General features: G+C 39.1%; 1 protein-coding gene across 1 annotated transcript; it reads right to left on the bottom strand.

The window, feature by feature from the left end:
- Positions 1 to 377: 377 nt before the first annotated feature.
- Ufsp2 (UFM1 specific peptidase 2) lies at positions 378 to 16,035 on the bottom strand. Its single transcript, XM_051182358.1, has 11 exons — positions 15,966 to 16,035; positions 14,821 to 14,998; positions 14,673 to 14,739; positions 13,897 to 14,054; positions 13,330 to 13,522; positions 12,155 to 12,301; positions 7,300 to 7,464; positions 6,958 to 7,082; positions 4,886 to 4,962; positions 3,416 to 3,540; positions 378 to 553 (listed from the first exon to the last, which is right to left on the bottom strand). Exons 1-11 carry the CDS (start codon positions 16,027 to 16,029, stop codon positions 467 to 469), a joined length of 1,386 nt encoding a protein of 461 aa, XP_051038315.1. The 5' UTR covers positions 16,030 to 16,035; the 3' UTR covers positions 378 to 466.
- Between the last annotated feature and the right edge of the window lie 2,816 nt (positions 16,036 to 18,851).

Genomic DNA, 18,851 nt, shown 5'->3' with positions numbered 1-18,851 from the left:
TGTTGCTTGGGTGCTGGGGTTCAAGATTACTCTTACCCCTGAGCCATTTTTCCAGTCCCCTTAAAAATGTTTTTAATGTCAACATGTTTTTTTCCCTTCAAACAGATGATGCCTTGTAGGCAAGAAGAGACTTGAGGAAGGGCTTCGCTTCCGACAGATCTACGAGCCTTGGCTGTCTGTGGCTTGCCATATACCTAAACTCCTGAGGAGGAAAACTTTCTTCTAAATGAAGAGAACATTCATCAGTACATGTATTTACATGACTATATTTTTTAGCTGTGCATGTTTTGTTATTTAACTTATTAAAAGAATATTCGAGGGATAAAAATTTCTGTGAATTCTTTACTACTTTTGAAAAAATTAGATCACAACCAAGATTTAATTTTAAAATTATGCTTGCTTTTATTTACATTAGAACAGCTCTTTTAGATCTGTACTCTTGACTCCAAGATAATTCAAAAAGCATTTAGACAGCATTTGGTCGCTGAGGAAGGCATAAGTTGTAGTATGCATCCTTGTTCCAGAAGTCTGGGCTCTTCCATCCACACCAACCCTAGATTCAGAAGGAAGGAAAACCTTTTATAACTCAGGATTTCATGATGGAAACTACTCCTCTCAGCAGGACCCCAACATAAGACTCAGACACCAATCCAATTCAAGTATTTTCTAAGTGAAGAAAAGTAACTTTTGTCAACTTGATGCAAGCTGCCATCCACTGGGAAGATGAACCCAATTGGAAAAATGCCTCTATCAGGGGGGAATTGCCTTATTGATGATTGATGTGGGAGGGCCCTGGGCAGGTGGTCCTGAATCATACCAAAAAAAAAAAAAAAAAAAAAATCAAGCTGAGCAAGCCAGTGAATGGCTTCCACCGCCTTCAGCTCTTGCCCTGACTTCTGGCTTGTAAGATGAAATAAACCCTTTCCTCACTAAGTTGCTTTTGATTATGGTGGTTATCACAGCAACAGAAAGTAAACTAAGACATCCTTTCTACATAGATTTTTAAACAGAACAAAACAAATCTAAAATACTTAACTTTAGAAGTCATCAAAAAACAAGTCACTTCCTTTTAGCAATTGTTAGTCCAGACATTATGCTTCATTGGTTCTAAGATATAGGCCATCAGTAGCTGTAATAGCTCTATTGGCAAACTGTTTTACTTAGTCTATAAGAGTATGCATATGTGCCTTTCAGTTTAACCCCTTCCTCCAGCAAAGAATAATTTTTAGTGGTTTAATTATAGAAGTTTTATCAAATTTCTTCTAGGTTCACTCATTTTCTCTTACACAGTCAGACCTAGAAGCCAGTTTTTTTTTTTTTTTTTTTTTTTTTTTTTAAGAGACAGATTAACAACAGGCAGAGCATATGCCTAAACGACATGGTTCTGGAGGCTGTACTTCCGGATGACCAGCCTGGGAGGTCAAATGGAAACTCACAGGAGAAGTCATGGCTAATCTTGGTTGTCAACTTGACATACCTGGGAAGAGAGGAGGTGAACTAAGAAATTCTGAGGAACTGCCTCAGTGAGTTGGCCTGAGGGCATGAGTGGAGGCATTTTTATTGCTCACTGGAGGAGGCGGGCCTTGTTCCCTGTGGGTGGTGCCACCCTATAAGTGAGTGGTTCTGGGCTGTGTAAGATAGCAAGGGGAGTCCTCAGAAATGAGGTCTGTGCTTTAGGTCCCGCCTCCCTCCCGCTATGCCTGAGCCCTCAGTGGCAGCTAGTGATTAGAATGTGCAAGCCAAATAAACCCTTTCCTCTCCCGTGGATCTCATTTTATCACAGCAACAGAAACCAAACCAAACGAGGATGGTGAAAAGAGCGGAGGCAGAGCGCCTCCTTTACAGCTCCATGATCTATGGGAGTCAAGGACAGTGGAATCCACCTGTGGCTTGGCTGTGCCTGGGCTTCAGTTTCCTGTATGCTTCAGAGGGTTAAAGGGCTTTCTGCTGTTAAATCATTCTACAAAAAAAAAAAACGTAACTGACAACGTTCTCAGGGAAAGTAATAAGGGATGGCAGCTCCCTTTATTTCACTACCTCAGGATAATTCCATAGGAGAAAGCCCATTAATAGCCAGAAAGAAGCATGCACATTTATTACCTATATCACACCCATGATGAAAATGACTAAGGTTCCCACCTGCTTTTAAGATAAAATCTAAATCCTAGCTCAGCTTTTCTGCCTGTCTGCCTTGACCCTCCTCACTGCGCTAAAGCACATGTAGCTCATGCAGTTTGGGGAACAGGCTATGCTTTCCCTTCCCTTCATCTAAGGAGTCCTTTTACAGCCTCCTAAACCTAAACCTTCAGGCTTCTTGTCTGAGAATCCTTTTGGATGGTCCCCTGTCCCTTTCTAGAAGACAGAGCCCTAGAGCCCTTCAGAGATGCTTAAGACTATGGCTGACATTGATTAGATACTCACGAATCAATACTTTGTTACTGAAAGAGAAAATGTTGCTATTATGGGGTTTTTTTTGGGGGGGGGGCATGGTTTCTCTGTATTGTTTTGGAGCCTGTCCTAGAACTAGCTCTGTAGACCAGGCTGGCCTCAAACTCACAGAGATCCCCCTGAACTGCCTCCTGCTATTATCTTTTTAAAAAATTACTTTCATTTACTTTGTGTTTGTGGTGATCAGAGGACAATTTGGCAGGAGTTAGTTCTTGTCTACCATGTAGAATCTAGGGATCAAACAAAGGTCCTCAGGTTTGGTAGAAAGTGTTTTTAATTTGCTTAATCATCTTACCAGCCTTTCATATGAGAATTAGCTGCCATAAATCAATTCAGATTTATGTCCCATGTAGTCTGTGCCAACAAATACTTCTAAATTTGTCTTAACTTCCAACCTTTATAGAATGATTATGTTATATGTACAGACATGAGAAGTAGTCACATCTTCATAATGACTGGCATTTTATTTTTTATATATTGATTCACTGATTCTAAAATTATTAAGGGTATATGTATATCTGTACTCGTGGTGTTGATCCCCTGGAGCTGGAGTTACATATGGTTGTGGGCCATATAAAATGTATGCTGGGAACTGAACTTGGGTCCTTTGCAAGAAAGGCTAGAGCTCTTAATTGCTCAAGTCTTCTCTTCAATGCTGAATTTAAGTTTATTCTGCTATCCTATTTTTAAGACAGTGATGAGGTAATACAATTGTATGTGCTACAAAATCCACAAAGGAAATATTTGATTCTATTATGTTTAGTAAATAGCAAAGCTTTTAAAAACGTTTTGTCTTTTGTGATTCCTGTTGTCTTTCCTACATGGAATATAATTACACAACAGACTTAGAAACACTGCTGTGAGGACAACTGCTTTTGTCTTATTATCTTTGTTAATGCCAGGCAGCAAATCTTTCATCTCTGGCTTGTTGCCTTGTGTCTTATATTTATGTGATATGGATATTTACCTTTTCCAAGATAACTTGCAGATCTTCAGCCCCTGTATAATGTGGGTCTAGAATTAGAAATTTTATCTGGCCTGTAGTTTCATTCCATGCGACTCCTAGTATTGTGTGAGCCAATACTCCTCCCCCTAGGGGGGAAAAAGAAATATATAATGGCATAAATTAATTTCAACTGTTTATTCAGTAAAAATAAAAATAACTATTGTTTTGCCTATTAATTGACTTATGACAGCATTAGAACAGTGTCTAATATTGTAAAAGATCATGATGGCAAATATACTTGAAAGGATAAGATTACATATTTAAAAACTACCATGTTACATATGGAAATAGATAAGAATCACTATGATCATATCTATAATTATATAAAACTTATTTTCCATTGCTATATCCATAAAATTCCCTAAAATCAACTGAGAAGGGCTGCCAAGGGGCCAAACTCCTCCCAGTGCAGTACTGATTGTTGGGAACCAGCAGTCTGCTGACCCCGCCCCCAACGATGGGCGGGATGCTCATAGTCCTGTCACAGCTGCATCAGGCTTTACCTGGCTGCTCAAGCTTTACCTGGCTGTGCAGGGGACTTAGTTAGCATGCACAAGCCCCCCTTTTAAAGCAAGCACTCCACCCCCCTCCCCTGCTTTCAGTTGGCCACCAGCTACCCCCCTTTCTCTCCTCTCTCTCAATAAACTCCATGTGGGCGCTGAGTCTCATGTTTGTGTTTCATAGGCAATAGCTGCAGCAAAAGAACAACACTGATCACTGAGATACCTCTCCTAGTGATGCTCTTGCATCTGCTAAGCATCTCTGGCCCATCTAGGCTCTCTGGTACTGACAGCTACCTACCTCCATTTCTTACATACTAGTGTCTTTCATCTTCTGCTAATTTTTCAGAGAATCATGTATCTTTAGCTCAGTCAATCAAATTACATAGAAAACTCACCAAAGGTAAGCAGGCTGCTGTGTCACAAACCAGCTAAGTTAGTGACAGAGTCATGACTTATGATGCTTAGTCAAGTGGCTATCACTTTTAAAAATATTCCTCATGGCTCTTTTTAAATGGTCAAACAGTTATCATTTTCTTTTTAGCATTTATTCTTAGTTGCTAAATCTTTTTTGTAACTCCTCTTCCCTTTGGAAATTAAAATTCAGTGTGTAAGTTTACTCTAAAATGTTTACATTTTTATTTTATGTGTATGGGTGTTTTGCCTGCATCCATGTCTGTGGGCCAAATGATGCCCTGAAGAGGCATTGGATGACGAACTGGAACTACCGATGGCTGTGAACAATCACGGGGATTGAACCCAGGTCTTCTGGAAAAGCCCCCAGTGCTTTTCACCACTATGCCCTCTCTCCAGACCCGATTTTAAGATGTTTACAATGACTAGTTTTTATGTAACATTAAAACATTATACACATACATTTTACTTATCCTCCACTCTGCCTAAAGAACCCGACATGTCCAAAACACCTTACCAATCATTACTGGCGTGCCCACATTCTGGAAATGGTTGGCCAGTTCCCGTCCTTGAGAGGCCATTTCTGAACCTTGGCTAAACAGAAAACTATTTGCAGCATTCAATCAAGTAATGAGTTTGTGGGGGGGGGAGCAATACTTTCAATCTTTTCATTTGTGGATCTTGAAAAAAAAATTAAGTGGTAGAGACCTGATTCAGATACAACTTAAAGCAATGTAAACTTAGACTCTAACATCTTCAGGACAGTAACTAGGGAAGAAACAAGACTACAGCTTTCTGCTTCTAGAACTGCATAAAGGCTTTGTCACCTTGTTATTTTTTACAGTCTATATGTTCTTTGTATCTTAAAATTAGGATCAGTAACACCCATCCTGTGTAGAAGATAGAGGAGAGTCTTCTGTGAAAATGTCCAAGTGTTTTCAAGTGTACCATACTGTGGAGTGTTTGGACATACTAAGTCCCTTCACTTTTGAGACGAGAAAGACAGAAGGAACAGTACATGTACTCCGCAGCATTCCAAATTGAAAATACTGTGAGTAAAAATTTATTTTAGTATCTCTAACTATCAGACATCAGAGCTTAGCAACACACCTCACTTGTTTCCCTTCGTGAAAGGTAAACTGAAAGCTAACTTGTTGCTATTGCCCACCATCATCAGAGTCTTGTACTACATATTTGAAAGATCAAATGAGAAGTCCAAAGGAAATTTCTTATCATTATAAAGTGAAAAAAATTGTAAGCTGAATCATCAATAGAACCATTCCATTTGTGGGTGTAACAGGTGCTGTGGAACCCAGTAAACTCTTGGCTGAGCAGGTAATATGCAAATGTTTTAATGTATCAAAACATTCTTTAGTTCCTTAAAATGTTTATTTTGTGAGTGTGCATGTGTACACTTGTACCATGGCACACATCTGGATGTCCAATAATTAAACTCAGGTAGTCAGGCTTGGTGGCAACTGCCTTTCACCCATCAGCCCCAAACTTACTTTTTAAAAATAGTTCTTTACTACTTTATCTGACATGATTTCTTACTGATTTTCACAATTCCAACAGTGAGATCAAATATACTTTAAGTACTTGGACAATAAACACTGTTACTGTAGTTATCAATACAAGACAGTTTAAAATGTAAGCCCATGGGAAAAGTCTTTAAATATTTAACAAAGCCTTTCCCAGTTTTTTATATTGTGCCTACAAGCTGGGTGGGATGGGATCCCCAGTAACCTGATTTACCTAAAATAGCTGGTTATTATACTAGGCATAGCTAAAATCCTCTTCTGGGGTGATAGATATGGCCCCCAAAACTGCCTAGCTCAGTACATTGGGCAGTGTACTTACTTTAACTGACAGCACTGATGTCCCTATTCAAGGATACACAAGTGTGGTTTCTCAGGCATCTGTCTATCTCAGCCTCTAGGACATATCTGTCATTGCCTGGGGAATCTGAAACTCGGGACTATTCCCTGTCTGAGCCAAGGAGCTCTTGTCCCTTGGGGGATTTTAGTGCTGACTGCAATAATGTTATATCTTATATATTTAGTAAATATTTTATACTGTATGTGAGAAATCAGAGTATAATATTCATGGTGATGAAATTAAAAACTTCTTAGATCTTTAATAAAAAAATTAAGTTATGGTCAAAAACTGATATGTGCTAATTTATATTTTCTCTTATTAGAATTGTATAAAATGTAACTTGAATATATTATTTGTATATTTGTTGGTTTATTAACATGCTAGCAAGAAAAAAGAACAACAACAAAAACCCATAATGGTCAGTGATCAACATTTGGTTTTGTCCTTATAAGACTTTTTAAATATTTAAACATTAGAAAACTACATTTTGTATTTAGAACTTTACCCAAAGATATTTCTAAGTTTTCCATGTACAGACTAAAATTAGGTCTAGAGAATACATGTGTATGCCACGTCTTGTTTTAAAAAATGAGATTTATAAAGCAATGAGATAATGAAGAAGAGTGACTGGAAAGGAAATCATTTTCTTATATTGAAAACAATAAACTGTCCCTTTAGGAATAATGTGTCTGGTTCATAAAGCATCCTTACCTAACGAACAGTATTCTTGAAGTTACACCAACCAGTTGGTTTAGTACCAGCTGTACTTCAATAGATCCAATCCACTGCCGTGACCCCACAAATGATGCTGGTTTGTCACCAGCATCAACAAGAGCCTTTATGTATTAAAAACACAAAAATAAAAAAAAATAAAAATCCATATGCAAGACAGCTATTGACATTATTTTTAGGGTATTTTGATGGATTAACAGTAAGATAATACATTTTTTTTCAAAATATATATAAATCTATGCCATGGTGGTAATAATAATCAATAGCATATTAAAAGCTAACGGAACACAAATTGGTTTAGGTAAATGGCAAGTTCTGTACCTGCTGAATTTCCCTGTGTGTTGGGATGGTCCTCTCTGTGTATCCCTGATGTCTAAACCATGAGCAGATCGTCTGCAGGGATCGATAAGCACAGCCCCAGCCGTTGTCATCTACCCGATCCTGCATGTAGTGATGATAAGCATAGATGCCCTGGACCACATACATCTTTAAAGAAAAAAATGAAGTAAAATACTAAAGATAGAGGACATATTCTGTAGAAACATCAGAGTTATATTTACTATTTTATAGCTAGACTTTTACTTTAGACAGTGGTTCTCAATCTGTGGGTCGCAACCTCTTTCACAGAGGTCACCTAGGACCATCAAAAAACACAGGTATTTACATTACAATTCCTAACAACAGCAAAATTAGTTAGAAAGTACAAATGAAAGTAATTTTATATTTGGGGTCACTACAACATGAGGAACTGCATTAAAGGGTGGCAGCATTAGAGAGGTTGAGAACTACCGCTTCAGGCCCTTACAAAAATGCCTTCAGGGAAATGGCTTAATATTATATCCTTTTGGCTTCTTCTTACAGTCTAGAGTCCTTTCCAATAGCCCTAGTTAGAACCCTGCTAGAAAGATACACATGCTGGCTTAACAATGCTAGCTCCTATACTTTCCCCTTTCTTAATTTAGTTTAGGTTTGAATATGCCAATGGTTATGCAATCTGAAGTCTTACTATTTTCTTGGCTGGAAATAACTTTTTCCCAGTTAATTTTGCAGCATGAACCCTTTTCCACTTAGGTCTCTGTTCAAATGCCAGAAGCCTTCCATGACCAGCCTACTTAAAAATGGCATGCCCACTTTCTTACCACCTGCCCTGTGTTGAGGCTACCACCTCTCTCCTGACTTCATGTGTGTATACATGTATGTATGTATTTAAGTTTTCCAAGTAATCCTAGCCATTTCATATGTATGTGATTATATTGTCAATGTCTGCCTATCCACATTGGCACGTGGGTTCATAAGCCTGTGTTGTACCTTATTCATTTCTAGGCCCTAATTCCACAGGAGGCAGGGCACACAGCTGATAAACGTGCTGCTGCTGAGTAAATGATGATGGAGGGAGGAAGAAATGAAGGGCTTCAGAAACAAACAAAAGCAGGTTCTGTGCAAGGAGGTGAAGAAGCAATGCTTCTGCAGGTTTGTAACCCTGTCGTTGATTACCGCTCGAGTGCGTGTGTTACTAGTCACTACAAGAGGGGCTGGTACCACAAGATTCTTCCTTGCAGCATAATGCTAAAAATTAACATTTTTTTGGACAAAGCATAGTAAATATTAAAACTCGGCATTGTGGGGAAAGAGAGGGCACTCACAAGATGATTAGGCAATAGATTGACCAAGTATAAACTCAAAAATTTATAATCAGACCATTTGGTAGGGAGAAAAATGGCTGCTCCCAAAGGTATCTCTGCCTTAATCTCCAAAACAACTGCAATCCCACTTTATGTATATGGTGAGGACTTGAGATGGAGAGGTGGAGGGTTATTCTGGTCTATCCAGATCGGCACTAAATGCATGCATATGCATTTTTCCCATAGGGGAAAATTAGGAATCAGCTCTGAGTGGTGTGACCGCAGCCAAGAACTATTAGCACCTATCTGAAGCTGAGAAAATGAAGATGGACATTCCTCAAGTGCCTGTGGAGGAGGATGGCCCTGGAGATACTTTTAGTTCAACGAAGTGATGCTGATTTTGGATTTCCAGCTTCTAGACTGTGACAGACACATTTCCAGTCTGCAGCTACCCAGTATGTATCGTCTGTCAGTCTGTCTTCAAGCAAATGAGCCCTCTGCTTTAGAAGCTCTTTTTAACAGTAGGCAAAAGTTATAAACATATGGAAGACATAAGATAATCTCCTAAAAGAAAGACTGAAGTATCATCATATAGAAATATAAAAATTACTTATATCTTTCAGATTAAAATTATAGAATACAACAAAAGTAGTGCTTTATCAGCAATTTAAAACTCTACATTAGGAAACAGGAAAGATTATCAATAGGCTAAGTTCCAATTTAAGAAATTAGAAGACATACATTATAGCAAAGAAACAAAGTAAAATCCCAAAATTAGTGAGATAGAAAACAAAAGTTATAAAGAGGGGTCATCAAAGGCAAATGTTTAAAGAAAAAAATAATAAAGTGAATTGAAGAATTAAAAAGAAATATAACTATATGAGGAATTAAAACCTAGGTAAATATGGCTCACAAAAGTGAAAATGTCCCATGATCATCAAAAAAAAAAAAAAAAAAAAAAAAAAAAAAAAAAAAAAAAAAAAAAAAAAAAAAAAAAACAAAAACTGAATGTTATTAAGAATATTTGCAAAGGGCTGGAGAGATGGCTCAGCAGTTAAGAGTGCATACTGCTCTTGGATAGGGCCTGAGGTCAGTTCCCAGCATCTACACCAGGCAGCACACAACCTCCTGCTAATCAATTCAAGAGGGATATAGTACCTCTGGCTTCCACAGCCACCTTCACACACCTGCTCACTCACTCACGCACGCACACACCAAATAAAACCTCTTAAAAAAGAAGAACTCTCAAGGAAAATGCTAAAGTCCAGGTTGTTTTTCAGGCTTGTTATATAAAATGATCAAGAAAGTATCATTCCAATGGTATATATACTCCAGAATTTTAAAGGATGGAGCATTCCCCAACTCATTTAATTTTTTTAATTAAGAGAAAAGCGAAGAAAAGAGAATTATCACTTACAAATACAGAATACACACACACACACAATATATGTTCCTATGCGCCTGTGTATATATGCAATTTTTTTTTTTTTTTTTTGAGACATGGTTTCTCTGTGTCTGTCTGACAGCCCTGACTGTCTTGGAAGTCAAAGAAATCCGCCTGCCTCTGACTCCTAAGCGCTAGTATTATAGACGTGTGCTATCACTGCCCCACAATGAAAAAAAAAATCTTAACAAAATATTATCAAACTGAATTCAGCAGGGAATAAGACATGATAATGAGCATAGTAAACTGGATTTATATAATGAACACATCCATTATTACTGGGAGATCAGATGAAGTGTTTAGGGGCAAATAGCATGATGTTTATAACTTTCTCTGAAATGGTTCAGGGGAATAAAGAGATAAAAATGAAAAAAAAAATTAGCAAGTATTTACAACTGTTTCACATATATATGCACAGGAGTTCTAAAAATAGTTTGAGAGAGAAATATTCAAGTCAGGAGCTTGTAGAGAGGGCCACATGGGGTTCCACTGTCAAATTTCTTACTCTGTGATTCGGTGGCAGTGCAAGATGGTGACAATAGATTTCTCTGGGTTTCTTCCTATCTTCTCAAGTAACTGAAATCATTTAACATCTCTAAAATGTTGACTCCAGACTCATGGAATGTATATAATGGTTGGTGCCCGGCTAATGCTATTTCCAGAGGAAGCTGGTTTGTCTGTGCAGATAGAGATATTATGGCTAAGACCAAAACTGAACTCCTCAGTCCTCTCTCCCAGTTCCCACAGCATTTATAATTTGATTCTTATATTTCCTCACCCAAACTCCCGGACAGTCAGAAGGTAATGAAAGAAGGTCACCAAAGATGGCCAGTCATTTTCTTTCTTTGTAAGCGGCATTGAGACATGCATGGTAAGCCCAGCAGTAAGAGCAGAGGGCAAAGTTGAGAAGAACACATGCTGAACTGCTCAGAGGTCCCAGGAAAAGTTCTACACAACCGACACAATGCAGATACAGAAGGCAGAAGGCTGCCAAGGAGAGGAAGGGCAATCAGGAGCCATGTACAGCAGAATCAGGAGCTGTACAGGGGAAACAGCAGAATGCCAGCAAGGAGTCCTCTAGGCCATTGGAGAGCCAGAGTCAGCTCCAGCGACTGTACTACTGTTTCTAAGAGGCCTGGGGGTTTCTGTGTTCCCCCTCTTGGGAGACAAGGAGATTCCTTTTAGAGGCCTTCATGTATCCTTAATTTAACCCCTGCCCTCACACTCCACCAATGTAGTTAGCTAAGCTTCTATATCAAGGGTATGCAACCAGATACATGCTGTACAGTATAGAGTACAGCATCTTAGCCTTGTCCTTTCTGGGGCGTGGGGGGACTTTCCCTTTAATTAGCATAATTTGTCAGGTGTAGAGTGAGAAAAAAGGAACAAACCTTTAGAGAAATCAGAGACTGTTATTTTAGTAGGAGAAATGTGGTAAATACTCTATATTTATAACCCTTTTAGATCATTAGATCTAAAAATCTTCTCTGGGTAGCCTGGAATTTGCTGAAATTAAAGGCATATGTAATGCCCCTCTATGCTAATTACTACTATTTTTTTTAAAAGAAGACTTGTGTGTGTGTGTGTGTGTGTGTGTGTGTGTGTGTGTGTGTGTGTGTGTGCATGGACATGCTAGAAGATAGCATGCGTTCTCTTAAGGCTGCACTGACAGCAGCTGAGTCACTTGATGTGGATGTTGGAAACTGAACTATGTCCTATGGAGAACTGCAAACACTCTTAAATACTAAGCCACCTCTCCACCCACTAATTACAGCTATCTTAAAGGAGGTTTTTTGATTATTATTATTAGTATTATTATTTTTTTTTTTTCAAATCAGGGTTTCTTTGTGTAGTCCTGGCTGTCCTGGAACTCACTCTGTAGACCAGGCTGGCCTTGAACTCTGAGATCCACCTGCCTCTGCCTCCTGAGTGCTGGGATTAAAGGCATGCACCACTCCTGTTCCTTAAATGAGGTCTTAAACAGAGGCTTAAAAGAGACAAGTGACAAGTTACACAGTAAGAACCAATTGTTAAAAACTTCCCTTGGGAACCAATCCGAAACAATGAATGCCCCGATTGGCCAACTCTCATAAGAACTAGTTAGACTCACCATGCTACCCTCTATGTTAGGCGGACTCAGATAAGCATGGGGGTTCCTAATACAGCCATCTTTATATGGCTCATCTGGAAAGTGATACGCATTAGACCTTTTGAAATAAGGTCTGTCATGTGGCAGATTGAAGAGGTCGTGTAACTCCTAAATAAAACCAGAATCAACAAAGAAAAGAATTTTAAGTAAAACAATGAAATTCAGTAATTATAAAGCAAAACATGTTAGCTGTAAGTTTGCAAAAACATGACTTAATTCATTAAGGTCAATTGGTGGAAGACTGAAACCAATTTACACCCCTCTAGTAGAGACTAGAAGGGAAGACAAAAACGTGAAAATAACTTGCTAGAATTGGGATATTTTATAAATCAGAAATTAGAATTCACAATGATATGTCAAAGTACTTTGGAAAACCAGGTTTATAATACTTTAGTTATATAAGTGCAGTTATTAAATATAGAGTAGAAGTTAGCTGGCACCCAAGATGGCAAAAATAGAAACATTAACCAATGCTTATAATGCACTATTTTCTCAACCTCATAAAAACATACATTACTTATTCTAAAAGTCTAGCCAATCTCCAGTGTACTCTAGTGGTTTCCAGAGGTTAGCTTGTATCTTGTCTGAAAATCAACTTTTGAAACTGTATGGAGGGCTAGCATTATACTACTTCTTAGGATCAATGTTTGATGCATGTCAGACAAGGCCATAGGTCCAAAAGTCAGTCCTCTTGTTGACCTCATTTCTTTAAATGCTGGTTGCAGTATGACCATGTATCAGTCAGAATTAGCATGGATCCTACCATCCCTTCTGCACTGTACTGTTGTCTCTCTCACAGATCTGGAGGTAACAATGGGGAAAGGCATTTCTTAACATACATCAGCTACTCTAGGCATGTAAGCATCTTTCAATTTCTATTTTTCACTATGGAAAGTGATAAAATTTCATAATTATATGATCCACACTGAGCACTGAAATTAAAGTGTTACATGCTATACTAAACTAGCATGTTTTCATTACTAAATATATCATAAGAAATTTCATGAAATTTCTATACAGTAGCCCATTTCTATCCTTTTAAATTATACCATAAAATAATTTATATTTACTACAAATTATATTTAAGCAAAACATGAACATGAGACTTTCCCCCATGATAACGGATCTGCTTTTACCTTTCTGTAGGTCTGCAGCTGAGTGTCTGGAATTCCTGATGGATATAAAACTGTTACAAGGTTTTTTTCCCCTGGCAGTAAGAAGTGCAGTGGTTCAGGAACAACAATAGATGTTCCTTTCATATATCTCAAGATGCATTTTTCCACATCAACTAGTTGATACTGAACTGCATCCACTAGACGTTTTCGAACTCTGTAGAAGAAAATATTCAAGTAAATTAACAAAAGATATGGTGGCTACAATGAAGATGTATAGCTAACATGCCAAGAATAGAGTAAAAAACTTTCACTGGACAGGGTTTGTCAAACAAAGTCTAAATTATGCAAAGCCAAGTAACTGTATTTGCTCTGGCTGGATAATGGGAAGCCTTCTAGGTTTCAGTGTGCTATCCCTCTTCTTCCAAATAAATTATTTAATCATTCGGTGACTCTTAGGTTGAAAATAAGGAGTATATCAGAGTAAAAACAGCCCATATGACTTGTGTCATATTTTTAAAAGAACTCAGTTCTGATTACTTTATAGCAGGGTCCTCATTTAAATGTGGTAGTAGTACTAAAAATACCTACTTTCCCCATGTTTCTTCAGGAGCAACAGCTACAACTGCATCAATTGGCAAGTTCATATTAATGTAGTGGTGTTCTTCATCTTCCCTTTCAATGATGGGGGTCACAGCACCCAGAGAGGTTGATATTTCCAGCATGAGATCTATATTTACTACTTGTTGCTATACAGACAAACAGTTAAAAGTCAACTTCTGAAACATTAAACACCAAATATAAAGGGTAAATAGCGTTTTAAATAATGGTATATAAAGCTACATTATAGAGAGGAACTTCAGGAAATCCCTTTCTGCTCCAGAATAATCTGTATGAATGCAGAGTGCATGGCAAGTAGGGAAGGAATCGGACTGACCATGTGTTTGTCAGTGTTAGGGCCATGTGTAGGGCGCCCTGGGTTATTATGCTACCCTCCCCACTTTTGCACAGACCTAAAGTAAAAACAGAGAACCTTCAAATAATACCATGCATCAGGTAGATTTCTGTGAATTTGAAGCCAGGCTGGTCTACTTATCAAGTTTATGAATGAGTTTTTTACTTTTAAGTAATTTGTAAACCTACTGAAATCAGTTTTGTTTTTTCAGGATCAAAATAAAATAAAAACCTTCAAAATTACACATTACAACAAGAAAACATGTTTAGATATGTAAAATGGACACATAACATTTCTAGGGCTCTGTATTCCAGGAGGGCAAGATCAAGTTATGACCTATACCTCACTTAGCTCCAAATTCAAGGATTTAATTTTTTTTTTTTTTATGTGCAGAAAAGGCAGAGTTGCTTACCATGTCTGATGACTTTTTATCTTTCTTTTTTGTGAATTTTCGCTTTGTATCCTCTTCCTGCTCCAATCTAAAATTTTAATGTACAAAGACATTTACAAGTGCGAAACGATGCTTTGAAGATACTTCCAGAAACTGTCTAAACACTCACTGGGTGAGGTGCACTATGTTCTTACAGGTGGAGCTGTCAGTCAGGTCGCCCGTGTTTATGTCACTGTTGGGCCACAGATACAAGGAGCTGTTGGAGACTCTGAACACAAGAGCATCTGAAGACAGCTTGGTAGTCAGGTCGTTCAACACCTGTCTCAGTGCGTTCTTGATAAACATTTCTAAACGAAAGGCAAACAAAGCAGAAGCATCTCAAACTTTTGACATGAATGCTTTAAACACAAGGCAAAAGCAGAATACAGTGGACATGACTCAGATGCCCTCCCTACTTTCCAGCCACTAGCACAATTCTGGCCTCTCCATCTTTAGATTTCTGAGACCATAGATTTCATCCAGTGGCTTTTGATGTGTCTGTAACAATTTACAATCAATATAGCCTTCTAAAAAGTGATCATTATAAAATTTTCATACCCTGAAGGAGAAACCCTGCCCCTATTTGCAGTCACTCTTCGTGCCCCCTTCACTTTCCATCCTTTTCCTTCTGAATGTCTGTGGCTCTAACATCACTGATGGCATAGTAAGGAATGATTTCACTTATCATCAGGGACTTAGTCATTGTCCTTCCAATCTCACATTCTCCACCTCCAGTTCTGACCACTCTCCCTGACCCAAATACAATGTCCCAGAAGCATCTTGGCTGTAATTTCCCACATTCCTCCCTGGGTACTCTCTATCTCAGTGTTTGGCATCAGCCTCAGCCAGAAGCTAGTAGACATCCTGGGTTTTACCTTATAAAAATCCTGCTGAGTTTCTTCTCCTCCAAATTTCTTCTAACATTCCAATACACTATAGTATTTAAAAGAGGTGGCTACCAGGACATGGGGTAACACACCACACAATTACAACTCTATAATGTGCAGCTATAGGTTAATCTATTTACATTAGGGATATCATACACCCCCCCCCGTGTGTGTGTGTGTGTGTGTGTGTGTGTGTGTGTGTGTGTGTAAAAGACAATTTTTTTCCAAATGGCCTTAAAGGTTGGTAAGAAAAGTTAAATCTTTTAATTTACAGAGGTGCCTTGTGGGCTAGTGAGTTAGAATATAGTATTTAAATTTGAGTTTAGTTTATTTCTCTTATCTCATCCTCAATAAATCTGATAATAAAAGACATTTTGGGAAGACATACCTTTAGGAGGAGCTAGCTGAAAAGCCAGATCAAAGCCTCCTCTTATTCTGAAGAGTATATCCATAGCTTTGGGGGGGGGGTCACCTAGAACAAATGTAACAAATTCCCTTGAGAAGCAGGACAAACTCATCTTCACATAAATTAGAATTTACTTCAGTTTAGGAAATGGCATTAATTCTGCACTTATGTCACAAGCTAACTCCTTAAGCATAACTATACAACAACCCTTGAAAATCCTACAAAATGGTTTTTCAAACTTCAGTTTCATACTGAAATCACCCAGGGAGCTTAAAATTTTGACACCCAGGAGGTATGGACAGAGATTCTAGTTAATTGGCATAAGGCTGTCCTAGGCATAAGGATACATAAAAGCCTCCTCTCTACCATTCATAGTGGTTACTACGTGAAAGAGCAGTTCAGAAGCAAGGCGTCAATGCTGTTAATCACAGTCTTGATGGACTTAGCAATGGTATGAAAACATCAGTTGTAAAAATAAAAATCTAGTTTAAGAATGTGACAAGAGCAGGGTGGTAGAGGCAGGCAGATCTCTGTGAGTTCAAGGCCAGCCAAGTCTACAGAGTGAGTTTCCAGGACAGCCAGGAGTGTTTCACAGAGAAACCTTGCCTTGAAAAACTGGAAAAAAAAAAAAAAAAAAAAAAAAAAAAAAAAAAAAAGAAAGAAAGAAAGAAAGAAAGAAAGAAAGAAAGAAAAGATGTGACAAGAACACTGGGCCTAATAGCCTAATATGCCAGAGATTGTGGCTAAGGCAGTGAGAGGAGACACTGGTAGTCCTCACCATCTTAAAAGGCCCAACCATGATTTCACGTTTAGAAAATACATGGAGATTACAGTATAATGATGTTAATCTAACTGTCAGCATCAGGAACCACACATATCCAGAGAAAGCATATCAGACAGAATTTACATGGCCTGGGTCAATGTTGCCAATGACAGAGAGAAAAAAAGCATCTGCAAAATGGAAAAGTCTAGCAGTTCTTAACTTAGATCATATGCTGAATTTCAGGTAGTAAATGATATAGGACGAAAGAGAATGGTATAGGACAAAAGACCTGTGTCATAGGTGTGTGTGTGTTTTAAAGACAGGGTTTCTCTGTGATGCTCTGGCTGTCCTGGAACTCAGAGATTCACCCTCCTCTGACTCCCAAGTGCTGGGATTAAATGAGTGCTCTATTACCAGCTGGTCCAGTAAGATGTTTGATAAAGAACAATACTACTATTTGAATAAAAAAAGCTGAAGATATAAAAGACAAGCAAGAGTAAATTTTAACTTGGGTACTTACTGTATGATTTTGATTAAGTTAATCACTCATGTCTATTCTCTTCTGTAAATTTGGAAAAAAAGGTACAACTTCCACAGGTTGTTATGAAGATTCCTTAAGAAACCGTATGTGAAAGCCCCAGGGTCTCTTTAGGTTTCTGCATCAAGATTCTCTCTGGGAATGTAACATTTAAGCCGAAATCTGAAGGGCAAGTAGCTATTAAAATTTTCCAAAGGAAAGAAGTGTGTGTGTGTGTGTGTGTACACACGTGCACATGTGTGCGCACTCACAGCCAAAGTGCCCATTCTAGGCAGAGTGACCAATTGCTTAAAATAACATCTAGTAAGGCTGATGTGGTGGTATATCACTATAATCCCAACACCTGGAAGGTGGTGGCAGGAAGAATGGGATTTCAGTCATCCCCGGCTGTACAGCCAGTTCAAGGGCAGCCTGGGTTTTGTGAGGCCCCATCTTAAGAAAAAGACCACTTAGAAAACGAACCCATTGGATGATGGCAAGGACAAAGGTCAAGGACGGTAGGGTAAAAAGGGTGATATTATAGACACTCAGAAGCAGAATCCAAAAGATTTGATTATTGACTTGAGATGAGGCACATTTGTCAAGTGTTTGGAGGGCACAAGAGGGGTGAGCTGGGTTATCTGCAGAGATGTGTTTTCCCAAGGAAGAGTGTGGAGAGACAGGGGGTGGAGATGATGAGTGAGCTCTATGCCTGCTGATTTTGAGTGATCTATTTAGAAGGAAGCGGTTAACTGGATTTATGAATTGGGTTCAGAAGAAAGGAGAGAAAGCTCAGGGTGCAAAGTATATCTGAAGAAGACAAACATCTACAGTTCAGATGGCAGGACCTGACTGAGCTAGGAGACAAGAGCTTAAACAGGGAGATACCTCGTAAGCAAAGGGAGCGGACTATATGAAGGAACTTGCTCCTGTCTTTCCAAAATCAAAAGTTCTTTCTGCATAGCTTCCAAGAACGCCTCACTGTCAAGACGCAATGACTGACCCCAAGGGTCCCGGTGCTGCTGAGGCGCGGGTGCGTGGCAGCTGTGAGACCCAAGAGAGGACACTTCGCATTGTCACGGTTAGCCCCTCGGGGCCGGCTCCTCCCAGAGGACTGGATCCGTTCTCCTAACGGTGGTCCAAGTCCTAGCAGGGAACACGGGAGGGTCACTGACGTTCCGAATTACTTACCAGGTTCACTACCTAGCGCTGACAGCAATGGTGATTTCGCGCAAGCCAAGGTCCCGGAAGTGGCGTCAAGGCCAGCCGAAGTCCAGGCTCCGGCAGACGGACTACAACTCCCAGAAAGACTCGCGTCAACCATCAACCATCATGGAGCATACCACATTGCAACTGCTCCCCAATGGCTAGAGGGCCGTGAAACAGAAGGCTTCACTTTGGAGATTTTGTTGCTTGAGACGTTTGTGTCCTACGGAAGCTCATTAGTCTTCTCATATGTCCTGTGCGGATTCGAATCTTCAGGTGGCCATCCGTAGCGTGTTGAGAATGGTTTTTCCCGTTCTCAGGGCAACGCAGCCCAACAAGCGCCAGCTGCGGCTCACAGCGTGCCGGTCTGCAGCTGTGCTGT

Source organism: Phodopus roborovskii, unplaced genomic scaffold (genome assembly GCF_943737965.1).
Source record: "Phodopus roborovskii unplaced genomic scaffold, PHOROB, whole genome shotgun sequence".
Classification (NCBI taxonomy): Eukaryota; Metazoa; Chordata; class Mammalia; order Rodentia; family Cricetidae; genus Phodopus; species Phodopus roborovskii.
Note: the sequence above shows the minus strand (reverse complement) of the source record. Positions and strands in the feature narration are given on the sequence as shown.

Excerpts from the sequence above, each read along its gene's own strand:
- Ufsp2 (XM_051182358.1), bottom strand. The coding sequence starts at position 16,029 with ATGGATATACTCTTCAGAATAAGAGGAGGCTTTGATCTGGCTTTTCAG. Across the intron at positions 13,523-13,896 it reads CCTGAAGAAACATGGGGAAA|AGTTCGAAAACGTCTAGTGG; the intron begins GTAGGTATTTTT and ends TTTCTTCTACAG. Across the intron at positions 7,083-7,299 it reads CACACAGGGAAATTCAGCAG|GCTCTTGTTGATGCTGGTGA; the intron begins GTACAGAACTTG and ends TAATACATAAAG.